Source organism: Calonectris borealis, chromosome 1 (genome assembly GCF_964195595.1).
Source record: "Calonectris borealis chromosome 1, bCalBor7.hap1.2, whole genome shotgun sequence".
Lineage (NCBI taxonomy): Eukaryota > Metazoa > Chordata > Aves > Procellariiformes > Procellariidae > Calonectris > Calonectris borealis.
Window position 1 is genome coordinate 131,639,462 of NC_134312.1, and position 12,081 is coordinate 131,651,542.

The 12,081-nt window shown below is 38.8% G+C and overlaps 1 protein-coding gene across 7 annotated transcripts in view; it reads left to right on the forward strand.

Moving 5' to 3' along the window:
* ACOT9 (acyl-CoA thioesterase 9) overlaps window positions 1-12,081 on the forward strand; it is a 37,990-nt gene that overhangs the window by 4,830 nt on the left and 21,079 nt on the right. For 5 of the 7 annotated variants that reach the window (XR_012677485.1, XM_075174985.1, XM_075174955.1 and 2 more), the window contains 7 exons: window positions 1,423-1,468; window positions 5,135-5,305; window positions 5,399-5,436; window positions 7,581-7,664; window positions 8,268-8,371; window positions 9,501-9,574; window positions 11,617-11,684. Coding sequence is in view for 5 of the 7 variants with exons in the window: in XM_075174985.1 (XP_075031086.1) it covers window positions 1,423-1,468; window positions 5,135-5,305; window positions 5,399-5,436; window positions 7,581-7,664; window positions 8,268-8,371; window positions 9,501-9,574; window positions 11,617-11,684 (585 nt within the window). In the remaining 2 variants the exon portion in view is untranslated. The remainder of the gene's footprint in view (window positions 1-1,422; window positions 1,469-5,134; window positions 5,306-5,398; window positions 5,437-7,580; window positions 7,665-8,267; window positions 8,372-9,500; window positions 9,575-11,616; window positions 11,685-12,081) is intronic. The other 2 variants (XR_012677486.1, XM_075174994.1) reach the window with 1 other exon arrangement.

Below are 12,081 nucleotides of genomic sequence, written 5' to 3' on the forward strand. Positions count from 1 at the left end.
TGTTTGCTGGCAGTTGGCAAGTGACTGGGATCTATGTGCTGGCTGGCAGCCAGCCTTGAGTAGCTCCAGGCTAGCTCATGCCGGTGCTTATCTAGAGGGCAGGCAAAACAGAAGCGGGCTGGGGGTGTAGGGACGGGAGCTGAAGGTCTTGCAGGGGAAGGAACAAGAAGGGGTAGGTTGGGGGTATTGCAGTGGTGGAGGTGTGGGGACTTGAGCAGGAAAGCAGCAGAAACTGAAGTGGCTGTATGGGGAGGAGGTGGACAGAGCTGGGTGGATCGGGCTGAGGGAGGGGTATGTGATTTAAATACCTAGGAAATCGGGCTCTGCTTGCTCCGGGGTTCACAGGACAGCTTGCTGATCACTGTGAATACTCTGACTGGGCATTTAGTTTGGAATGTGCCAAGTCTGATCATGTCTAATAACCTAGAAGTATAAAGGATCAGCTTGTGAGTCACCAGCAGCCCTTCTTCTGTTTCACTGTAAAATTTGTTTTTTTTTGGTAGCCCTTCCTTGGTCTGTCCCTAGCTATTTAGTCCTAATATTTGAACTTCCTTGTATAGAAAACTTCATAAATAAGTAAGGAATCCCTACTATCCAGTTCTCAACTTTCTTCTGTTCTGAGCCTGGGAATTGTTGCTGCTTGTTTTCAGGTGTTTCCAAATAGCATACATTCACTTGCCTGATAGTGATGGAGTAGTTTGATAGATTTGATGGGACCTTAGCACACTTAATAGCCTCATCCGAGGAAGGAGTAGAAAAACTGCGTGTGCAGATTATTCTTGAAATTTAGGAAAAACTTGTGCAGAGCTAGCATTAACTCTGATAGTGCAAACAGTGCCAGAAGCAATTTTATAGGCCTGTTTTCAGTGTCTGAAAAGACACTCTGTTCTTTGAGGCTGCTAAAAAATTAGGCTATGAGACCCTGCTGGCAACAGGCAATCATCTGACATTACCTGCTCTTCGTGGGTGGGATTATTTAAAAGGTACTCTCCTCATTCCCTGTCTCCCAGCTGCACCGTTCCTTTCTATGTTCTTTTATGACTTTCTGATTTTTATTATTTCCACAGTTTGTTTGTGTTGAGGCTGAAATATTTTCACATCAAAATTTCTCAATCTGATCTTGATCCGCTGTCTCTTTCAATTTTTAATTAGCATTGCAGGTGTTTGATTGCATTAACAAACACTCGTTGGCTGTACACAGTAAGCCTCGGAATCATGTTACTCAACCCATTATTGTGATATGCCTACTAACAGCATCAGTGAATTTGGCCAAACTTTTGTTTCTGGGCTGCTATTTGCATGAATTTGCTTAATTTTTCTGTTCTGGGATGAGGATTGTGCCTTTTAGCACCAGGCAACCTCACGTTCATCACCTGCAGAACTAAGCTTGATTTGCTTTGTTTTTTTTTTTTTTTTTTTCAGTGCGGAGCAGATTGAGGGATATAGTGGGAGCATCTACCAACTGGAGGTACAGTGTACATTAAATGTATTTTACTTCATTTTTGAAACCCAGGAAGAGCTCAGGGTTGTGGTAGTGGAAGTTAACGATGTTAGCTTGCTGACTGAGGAAGAAAAAAGATCCAAGCCAAAAAGTGATGTAAACAAGGTTTCTGAATTGTTACTTTGTGGATCACAGACTTCTGAGATTTCTCTTGCAGAAGATCTGTAGCACCAAAGAAGCAAAATACTTGATCTTGATGCTTACAAGATTCTCCCATTAGCTTTGAATGGGATGGAAGTTTAAGAGCTGTGGAATCTGACTGGAAATGTTATGTTGTTGTTAACTCTTGACTTATCTGTTGGTGCATTACCCACATGGTGGATTTGTCCTGCACTGGATTCAGAGGCAACTGAGCTGGTTCAGCGTGAAGCAGGCTGCATTATGAATGGTCTGGCAGCACCCATGTCACTTTAGAAAATTGTCAGCTTGAGGTCTGTGTCTCCTTAGTCAGGAGCGTCTTGGGCATTTCTTTTCTCTGCTGTAACTTAATTTTAGGTTAATTTACATACAATTTAAATCATTGATGTTTTGGCTTTATGCAGGTTACCTTCCTCCCCCTCCATTATGTTGAATAAGCCGGAGTTGACTGTAATCTTCTACTGTTAACAATTCTGAATAAGTCAGTATAGCAGTCTGGGGAAATGACGTATTGCGGTTTGGTTGGTCCCATACTTATTGCATTGATTGTTGATTTTCTTATGGCTGTGTTTGCTGAGCTCTTGTTTCACACTTTGTGCACTGATGGGGAAATGGAGAGGCCTGTCTGGATGGAGTGTCTGATGTCCAGGCCTTCTGACTAGGTTTGTCTAAACAGGATTATAGGCACACTAAAGAAAATGCCTGAATCTGGGAAACTAATTTTTACCTATTAATACTAGTATCTAAGCATGAGGGGGCTTGAAATTTTTGGTAGGTCAGCTGCAAAGGGCTCTAGAAGTTGATTTTTAAAACAGCCTTTCCTGCAGCCCAGAATGGCTGGGGAGAAACTACGCCGTATGGAAATACCATCCGAGGATCGAGATCTGAGAGGGCTCTGGTCAAATCTGATCTTCCATCCATTTCTTTTCCCTCACTGCCCCCACCCTGGAAGGAGAGCAGACTGAAGCCAGAATCACCACAGCAGTGTTTTTCTTAGATAGGTACGTCTTTTGTGCTGTATAAAATACAGCAGAAATGGTTTGCAGAGTGCTGTATACTTCTACTACCTTGAAGAAGTAAAGCTGGGGAGCCCATAGCTGACAGTGCTTGAGAATGACGGGTTTAATCTAGGGAGGTTTGGAGGACATGGATCACGTAGCCTTTGAGATCCCACTTTTAAAATGGAGTGACAAGGAGTTGATGTACGTGGAGACTGAACAGCCAGTGCTTTAATCGAGTTAGACCACAGAATCACTAAAGAGGACAAACCTAAGAGAATACCTTGATAGGGGTCCCGAAATGGGCACTAGGGAAGGACTGATGCACATATATCTGGATTGCTGGGAGAGGGGAGAGATGCATGTTGGAGGAATGCCTTCAGCCGTTAATTTTGCTAAAAGGAAACTTCGGTTCGTGATTTCTCTTGTAAATGCCGGTGTATTTTGTATTAGAAATAAATATCTTGCTTATATATTTATTCTGGTTTTGTACTTAAATTGTAATTAAAACTATTAATCTGTTCATTGCTAATTATCGTCTAGATAGAGTCGTGGCCATTTCAGAAATAAATAATGTAATTTCTCAGAATGTTTAGGGCAGGTATTAGTTAATACTTAGATGAAGTATTATTACTGTATGACTGGTACTGCGGTGTGTAACGGTATTTATCTGTTGCAAAATGTTACTGCCTTGAGCCTAATACTTCCGTATATTGAAGAGTACATTCTGAAGCTGAAGTCAAGAAGAGTTCTGCTGCTGACCTCAGAGGAGCCAGGATGGGACTGGTGAAAACAGAATATAGTTAAATTTTTATTGTTTGGTTTCTCTGTGTTTGTAGACAAGTTTCTGATTTACTCTCTGATTAATTTCTCCTAAACCTTTCACTGAAAGACCTTGGAAACAAATCTTTCAAAAAGCATAAAGGTGCATCATCTTGAACGTTGCATCTTTCCTTAGTCATCTAGTATATTCTATTTCTATGCAGTGGCAAAACTTCAAACATTAACCTTCTGGAGGAGGTTGTTATCTTTCTGTTTTCTCCGAACTCTCCAGTAGTCATGTTGCCCAGATGAGGTAAACCATATTTCGTATTTAAAACAAACAAACAAAGAAACAAAAGTAACTGAAATTTTCTGCTAGACTTGTACTCTCTTTGATCATGGATTATTCATATTTCCGAAAAAATTATTAAACAGAAAAGAGGGAATATAAATATGTTGAAGCTTGACTGCTTTTAGCCTCTCCTCTTCCAAAAATAAAACTCAAGCCAAAAAAGTCTTCATCGTAAATGGCTAATACCCAGAATTCATCCAAAGTCAAAACTTAAGACAAATTTTCTTTTTGGTGAAAAGGTTCTTTCTGTTGTTTTCGTTCAGTTTTTTTTAAAATTGGTTTTGTTAAACACATTGGCACTCAGATCTCAGCAATGCAGCATGCACAACTGAATGAATGGCACATACCCACAAGTTTAAAATTAACCTTAGTTACTTAGTGTTTTATGCCTTCTCTTGCTCTATGAAATGGATTCATAGTTTTGCATATTCCTGGGCTTTATACCAGAACTATTGCATGTTTAACCCTCAGGTTTTTAATGCTTTGTTGTTGATTTTAGGGATGTTATGAAATACTTGCTTTGTTCAGTCAGGTTGCACTTTTAAGGGGAGGGAACTTTGGAGGAACAGGTAAGAGAGAATGTTGGGTAAGGTTGTTATATCTCGTAGATACCTGTGCAAGGAACCAACGTGGTAGATTGGAAAGAAGTGATAATAAGTTGGCTCTTACTCCCTTGTGAGAGTTGCAAGCCCTCTGACTTGGTGGTGCTGGAAAAGCAGCTCTGAAGGGTAGTGCTCTCTTTTCTGTATTGTTTCTTTCTATAACTTTCCCGTATAGTCGTAAGATGACTGGGTAGGAAGAGAGAAATAGATTAATTTTCTCTTTTCTTTAGGTTGCTGATCAAGTGTATGCTGTATGAACTCATGCTGTAAAGGGAGAAGTGACCTGTGGATGATAGCAAGTCTTAGCAGATTAGTTCTCTTTGTTGTTAGCACTAAACAACATTATACATCTGCTTTACCTCTTGGGAGAGGTTGTAAGTTGATAATCAGTCCTTTAAAATTGGCACTGTAGGAAGAGTTGTGAAACAGTAGCTATGGAAGACATGAATATGCACAAAACCTCATAGGTTAAATTATGTCTGATTTGTTCTTTTCAAGGGGAACCATTTTGGTACCATTCAGAATTAGATAAATTTTGTTCATCTCTTTAGTGCAAAGCATGGGCTTGCCAGTTCTACACAAAACTATTTAAAAGTTTTCTGCAGTAGTCTTACTTAGCATATCTCGTTATGTGCATTTCACTTTCTTTTCAAGGCACACTTACTGTGTCTTGCTATTTTTACTACTTTTTTGTTTTCATTTTGATAATCTTCAATGTGACATCTTTTATCTAGGGTTGCAGTTCTGTTATACTTCAGATGGAGTGTTTTTTTCTTACCAGGGATCATGTGCAAGCAATGCAAGAAAGAAAAGCTCTTCATACTTTACTGGCAAAACAGCAGGAAGATCTCCCTCCTAGGAGAATGAAGGATAGCTACTTGGAAGTTATTCTGCCTCTAGGAAGTCAACCTGAAATAAGAGAAAAGTACCTGAACGTACACAACAGTGTAAGGTAACAAAGCAACGACGTTACACATACAGAAAGTGTTAACTTTCATTTACTATGGATGTAGGTATTTAATTGTCAAAAAAATGTATCTTACAGATTTGGAAGGATACTTGAAGATCTTGACAGTTTAGGAGGTATGTATCTATGCCCTTGTAAAGAATGCACAAGTAATGCAGACAAAATGATTGAGTACTGTTGAGCACTGTTTGGTATGATATAGTATGATCTCAGGGAAGGAATCACATCAATGTGCTATCTCAAAGGGGAAGGAAAAAAAGAAAGAGAAGGAAGGATGATAAAGAACAGACAGAAGCAAATTTGCTCAGCTTCAGCTTCTTGCCTCTGCCAATTTTGTAAGGGACCAGCTACAAGAATAATTTACTGGGAAATGATCCTGTATTATGACTCTGTATTCAGTGTTAAATCAGAAAAAATTTGCAGTGTGTGCTATTTCTAATTAAAACATATGATTTTTCTCTTAAAAAAAAAAACCACCACAAAACCCAACAGATAGTGAGGTGCAAATATTTTAATCTTCCTTTGGGGAGAAGGGAGTATAATCTGGAAAGAACAGAATGTATCCATAGAGAACAAATGAAAAACACTTGTTGTAGATTCTTGGATTCTGTCTCCAAATCGATGTTAAGGGTAAAAATAACTCAGTTGTTTCATGAGTTAGCTTTCTTAATTTTTTTCTCCTTTTCATTTATTCATGGTCTTTAAAAGTTCAATATTTTTGACTTTTGTTTTGCAGCTAAAATAAGTGCTAGGTTGTTAATATAACTTGGAGATACTTTTCTCTTAGAATGTCACCAGGTGACTTCCTCCTTCATCAAAGTTCTGTAGCTGGTTGGGAGCATTTTGATGGAGGTTTTTGACAAAGAAGAAGTGCTTATTAAGGGAAAGTTCTGAACAGAACAGTTTTTTTGGCAGGAAAGACACAGACCTTCTATGGGTCCAGATGGGCAAAATTGAAGAAGGCAGGGAAACAAGTGAATGCATGTCACCTATCTGTCAAGGATAGACAAAATAGCTAGATGATTTATATTTCTTTCTGGGATGTGGAAGATAGTGGCTTCAGTACCTGTCCTGAATTAGAAAAGGAGACTTGAAACTATTGGCTACCATCCATTGGTAGATGAGATGAGGCTGGTTTTCATTCTGTGCCTTGTTTATTTTCCCTGGAAATCTGTGAAGATCTTAGGTTTTTCCTGTTGCAGCACAGAGTGCCTTTGCCTTGTTTGTAGTCATTCTGGGCTTCAGTCAGTTCCACTGGGGATGTATTGTTTTGGGTTAATCAAAATTCTGTCCCAATTACACAATATTCAGGATGGTGGTCAGCAGTTTTCACAGGAAAATGCACCATTTCATCCCCCCCCTCCCCACCAGTATATTCTGTGATCTCGGCAGATGTACTGCATAAAGGTCTGATCGACTTCTAGATTTTGTCTTTGGCAATAGGATTCAGATAAATCCCATTCAGACTCTTACTAATCATACTGATGGCATGAGTTGATAGGCATAACAGTTTTTAGTATTGTGACTTCAGTAATTTTAGGGAAAAAAAAATCTTAGATTACCTGGAAGGACAGAGATCTTCCTTCTCTCTTATCTCATTAAGTACAAACAGGTACTTTTGATTATGGAAATTCGTGTTGAGTGAAAAATCACATGAGTAGTAGAAAAAAATGCAGCCTTGTATTACTCTAAGGAGTCTGTTTACTTGGATGTGCTCTTACGAGTAGAGCTAATTGATTTAAATAGTGGTTTGGCTAGTAGTAGTTACAGTGTGATAAATACCTCTGACTATGCTTTCATGCCTGTAAGGCACAGTTTATCTGATTTGCACCTCTTTAAAGGAATCAGTATTTGAAAATAAGTCTTCAGATAGCATGTATCCTTGGACAACCTGCATGAAATCAAAACAGAAAGTAGGAAGGATCTGAGACAGTGGGCTGCAGGGGTAGAGGGAAGAGATTACGTTGGATTGGACGTGGAGCGATGGGTTGATTTAAAGTGCTCAGCTAAATTTCTCTTTATAGTGAGTAAATATGCATATAACTGAGACAGCTGCTGAATCACTGTTTTCTTTGTAGCAAACCTGTGAGTTACATACATGAAAATGTGGAAGTCATGTGCACTCCTACTGATGTGCAATGTGTGTATGATACTTTAGTTTGTGTTTTGCAGGTACTTCTCGTGCTTCACAAAGATGTCTTTGATCTGCTCCACTGAAGTTTTTGTTAAAGAGCTGACTCTGGTTTTGGTCTCTCCACAGTTCTTATTTGCTACACTCACACAAAGCAGGAAATGCAGCCAAGGTCTCCCTTATCAATAGTTACAGCTCTGGTGGATAAAATCAGTAAGTGGCAATTTGGTCACTAGAAATGGTTTCGTCTGTTTGTCTTACTCTTTCAGCAGCTACTGCCTTCCCATGGTTGTTACTGAGGATACCTTCTTCCCTCTCCTGTTTAGTTCACTTCATCTTGTTTTGGCTTTGAACTCTGAGTACTGTGGCTTTTGTTGAAGGGAGGAGAGAAGAGGGTTTTGTAGATGCTTTTCAGCGTTCCATATTTCTCTTCCCTTCAAAATACAACCTTTATGCTTCCTGTGCTTTTGTGTTTGGTTTTATTTTGGCACGTAAGTTTCTTAGCTTCATTATTGAACAGTGTTTGTTATGTTGGAGTTGGACCTTGCTTGTGTCACATGTTTTGCTGACCACCTCCATGGGCCTGCCATCCCTCTGCCACCTGTATGCCTACTTCCTCCTTCTGTTCTGGCTTTACAAGTCTGATAAGGCAGAAGCTGCAGGCTAGCAGTGTGGTCCCTTGCAACAACTGTCTTTTCTGGGTTGTCTTAGCGTGTGTTGCCACTTGCAGAACACAAAAAGGTCTTAGAGAATCCAGTCTTTCTAATATTAGATACGAGTGATCTGTCTCCAGTAACGTCTACTGTTTGTCTGTAGATTTGTGCAAGAAGATCATATATCCAGACTGTGACATCAAATTCACAGGCAATGTTTCTTGGGTTGGGAAGACCTCAATGGAAGTGAAGATGCACATGCTGCAGGTTAGTTCCTGTGACTTCTCTCCATCTTATGACAGGCGTGAGGTGCTTCAGGGAGAATTCTGGATGATGACATTAGCAATCTAAATTACATTTTCTCAAATAACTGTTTTTGAAGGGCTTGAGACAGCCCTACTCTTTCAAGATCAAGACAACTTCCAATAGTCTAGGTGCACTAAGATACTCTGTTGCTAACCTTTCTTTCAAGACATGCATTTTTCTTAACCAGCATTTTGTAATTAAACTGCAGCACAGTACTCCTACAGAAAAAAATAGGTGGCTGTGTTCTGCATATTCTTAAATAAGTTTCTGCCTGCTTTTGAAAAACTTTATTTTCCTTATACCTTTGCATTTTATGGATTTATAAATTTTAATATCAGTATTCAGATTCAGTATTAAATTGTATCTCTTGTGTTCATCTTATCTACTGTGTAGTATAATTTTTGTAATAAGTTATTAAATACTAAATAACAGAAAATAAAGGGTGTAACTAGGATACACTGTGCAGTAAGCAAAAGGAAAGTTAATAATTCAATTAAAAATCCTTAACATTTCTATTAAATATTTATTGTCAATTCATTAGTTAACTGAAACATTAATTCAGTTATTTAATTATTTAGAGTATACAAAGATATGCTATAAACACTTAAGTGATATTAGTGGCTATAATTCAGATAAACAGGTAAATATTTTTTTATTCAGTTGGTCTCCTTAAGTAACGTCTCTGATGTAGAAGATAATGTTACACCTTTTTTGTCTGAACTCCTCACAGGGCAATGCATTAGTGGCAATTTGGTATTGACAAAAAATGTTGTTTTGGCATTTCTCAGAATAAAGGGTAAGTGGGTCCTTTTAGAATGCCTGTGTTGATTTCCTCCCCTCCCAGCTGAAAGTAGTAGTTAATAAGAATTCCCTGCTCAATGTTTACATTGCAGAATTCCAAAAACTAGAGTTTTAATTTGTGTTACTTCTTTCTCTTCGACCTATTGTGAGAGATCTTGGAAGGGATGACAGAATGTAAAAGTAAACAACATTAACAGTGTGATGGCATAGTTGATGTCAACTGAATAGCTTGCTAAGCACGTTTACAATTTTAGAGTTTAAAAATATAATTGTTTCCTGTCTCTCTTAGCTACATGATGGTGATTACAGCCCTGTGTTAGATGCAACCTTTGTCATGGTGGCCCGGGATCCAGAGAATAAACGGTAATTTCTAGAACAGGAAAACAGTTTTCAGACTCCTGCTGTGGTGAAAATAGCAAACATGGCAGCTTGCTATGTATGTGTAGAAGCCGTATAGTGTAGGTGATAAATAAATCACATAGTTGATGTTTTCTGCTGATGTTTTATTTTCCTGCGGCAAGCTTCAGAGCATCGATTTCAGCAGTCAGATGATACCAGGAATTGCTGTTAGTCTTGGGATCTGACCCTTTTCTTTAACAGATTTTCCCTGTGTTTGAATGACTGGCCTGATGAACACAGACGTGAATGAGTCTGCTAGAAACCCATCTGCATTGTAGTAGTTGTTGCAATTATTTGCTTTCTTGCTATAAAAATGGAAAAGATTGAGTTTCGATGGTTAAATAGTCCTTGAATGAATAATGCCATTAATTCCCTAATAGACACATGATAGGTGTCATCAGAATAACTCAGCCTAAAACTTGCCTATGTAAGTAACATGGAACTGATAAGTATTCCACAGAACTTAAAAAAAACCCCAAACTTTCTTATTTTCCTAGTTTTACGCTCTCTCTAATCCTTAGTCATTAAACTAACAGGCTGCTCAGTTTCTGTTTTGGTTTATGACTCCAGCACCAGAAAAATCAGTTGTATTTCTTACCTCTTTCTGGTATAGCCTGCAAAAGTAATAAACAATTTTCTGTTTCTAACTAGTTTAAATAATTGCCTGTATTTAATGAAGGGGTTTTGCTTGACATAATTATTTAGTCCTGATAATGTTAGACGTAGTTATTAGGTTGGTTTCCTTCAGATTTATGAGATTTTTTTTAGAACCCATTAACATACTATACATTTTAAAAAAATACTTATATTTATGGTTCCCATTTTAAGAACTTATTTTGCAAAAGAATTACATCAAATCTGATGTAATTATGCACTAGCAGATTGACTGAGGACAAGCCTATGGGGACTTGTGCAGATAGATACAAACTTCAGTGTCTGTTCTTCAAGCCAGCTGTCACAAGCCAGCTGTGTTTTGGAAGCATTCTGTCTGTATAAGGAAGGTATTTATTCTATGTGAGGTGGAAACCTTTAAGAGAGGTACAGGGTATGTTAGGTTGGTTGTGGTGCTACAGAAACATGGTTGTGTGGCTTTTGGACCATAGCAAACTTGCATCTCAGCAGCTTGGGGCTTGGACAGGAGAGCTGATGTAGATGTGTCCTGAGCTGAGGAGAGGGAGAATGAGCTCTGCGATGGAGAAGGAGCTGGTATGTCTCCAAAACCCAGAGCTTTAGCAAACCAGGAAAGAGCAGTTTATTCCAAGCAAAAAGGTCCTCTCTGCATGCCTCTTGTCACCAGCCCGAGTAAAGGCTTGGGGTAGAGGTGAACTGTTTGGCAAAAATAATAATTGGAAAAACAGTAATTGGAAATTATGGGGAAGAATGGCTCTTGAAAATAAGCATTTGCCTTGCCTTGTGAAAAGAAATATTTAACGTTATATAATTACGTTAGAGTAAACTTCTTTGTGCAGTAAAATAAACATACAAAGTTGTACTCAAGGCAGCCTCATATCATCTTCTTTGATAAGTAGTACATGTGGTAAACAACTTTTGGCTGTTGATAAGGCTGTCATGGGAATGTGTAGATTATAAGAACAGTTGCTAGCTACGGCACTATGCTCTTTCTATTCCAGCAATAATGATACCATTCAAGTTTTGTGTAAGTCTTTTAGACTATCCTAGATCATCACATCTTCATTTGCTGAGTTTCTAAGCAGCTTGCTGCTTGAATAATCTTCATTATAATCTGTGGGAACAGTTTTAGCTCTTTAAGAAGCATAGATGCATCGCTTATTCTTTCTCAATTATACTAGATAGTGGTTGGATCACTTAACTGCTTCTTTGGAGTTAAAACTAATATGATATTCTCTTGGCAGCTGCCACATTACCTGAAGTGTATGTCTTTTCATCTTGTGTGTGTGTGTAAGCAAACATGAAAGACTGTTATAATGTATTCACAAGACAAATTCTTACAATGTTTGTAACTTAAAAAAAATTCCTGTCCGTAGGCCAGCATTTGTTAATCCACTCGTTCCTGAGACCCCTGAGGAAGAAGAAATCTTCAAGCAAGGGGAATGTATGTCATACTTCCTGGTAGTATGCACATCTGCCTCAGGTTCAACTTAGTAGCTGGAAGGAAGTAGACTTCAGAAATTCTGCTACTTAGAAATGCTCCTAATTTGTTTAAAATCAGATTTTCGTTCTGTCTCGTGTGTCAGTAGTGTAAGAGACTTTAAAAGCCTGCTGTCACATTCTTGGAAACGCTTTGGCTAAACTGACAGACAAGGGCACTCCTGATGTGCTCTGCTCGCCCCCCTAGACTTCTCTGTTTCCAGAACGCTCGCTCCACTTGAGACCTGAGTGCATCACAGGCTTTCCTAATGCTCTGGCTGATTGATTGCCCCCGTGGTGGGTCTGCTGGCTGCATCACAGCTCCTTACCTGCCTGGGTGCCCATGTTCCTTTTGGAAAGAA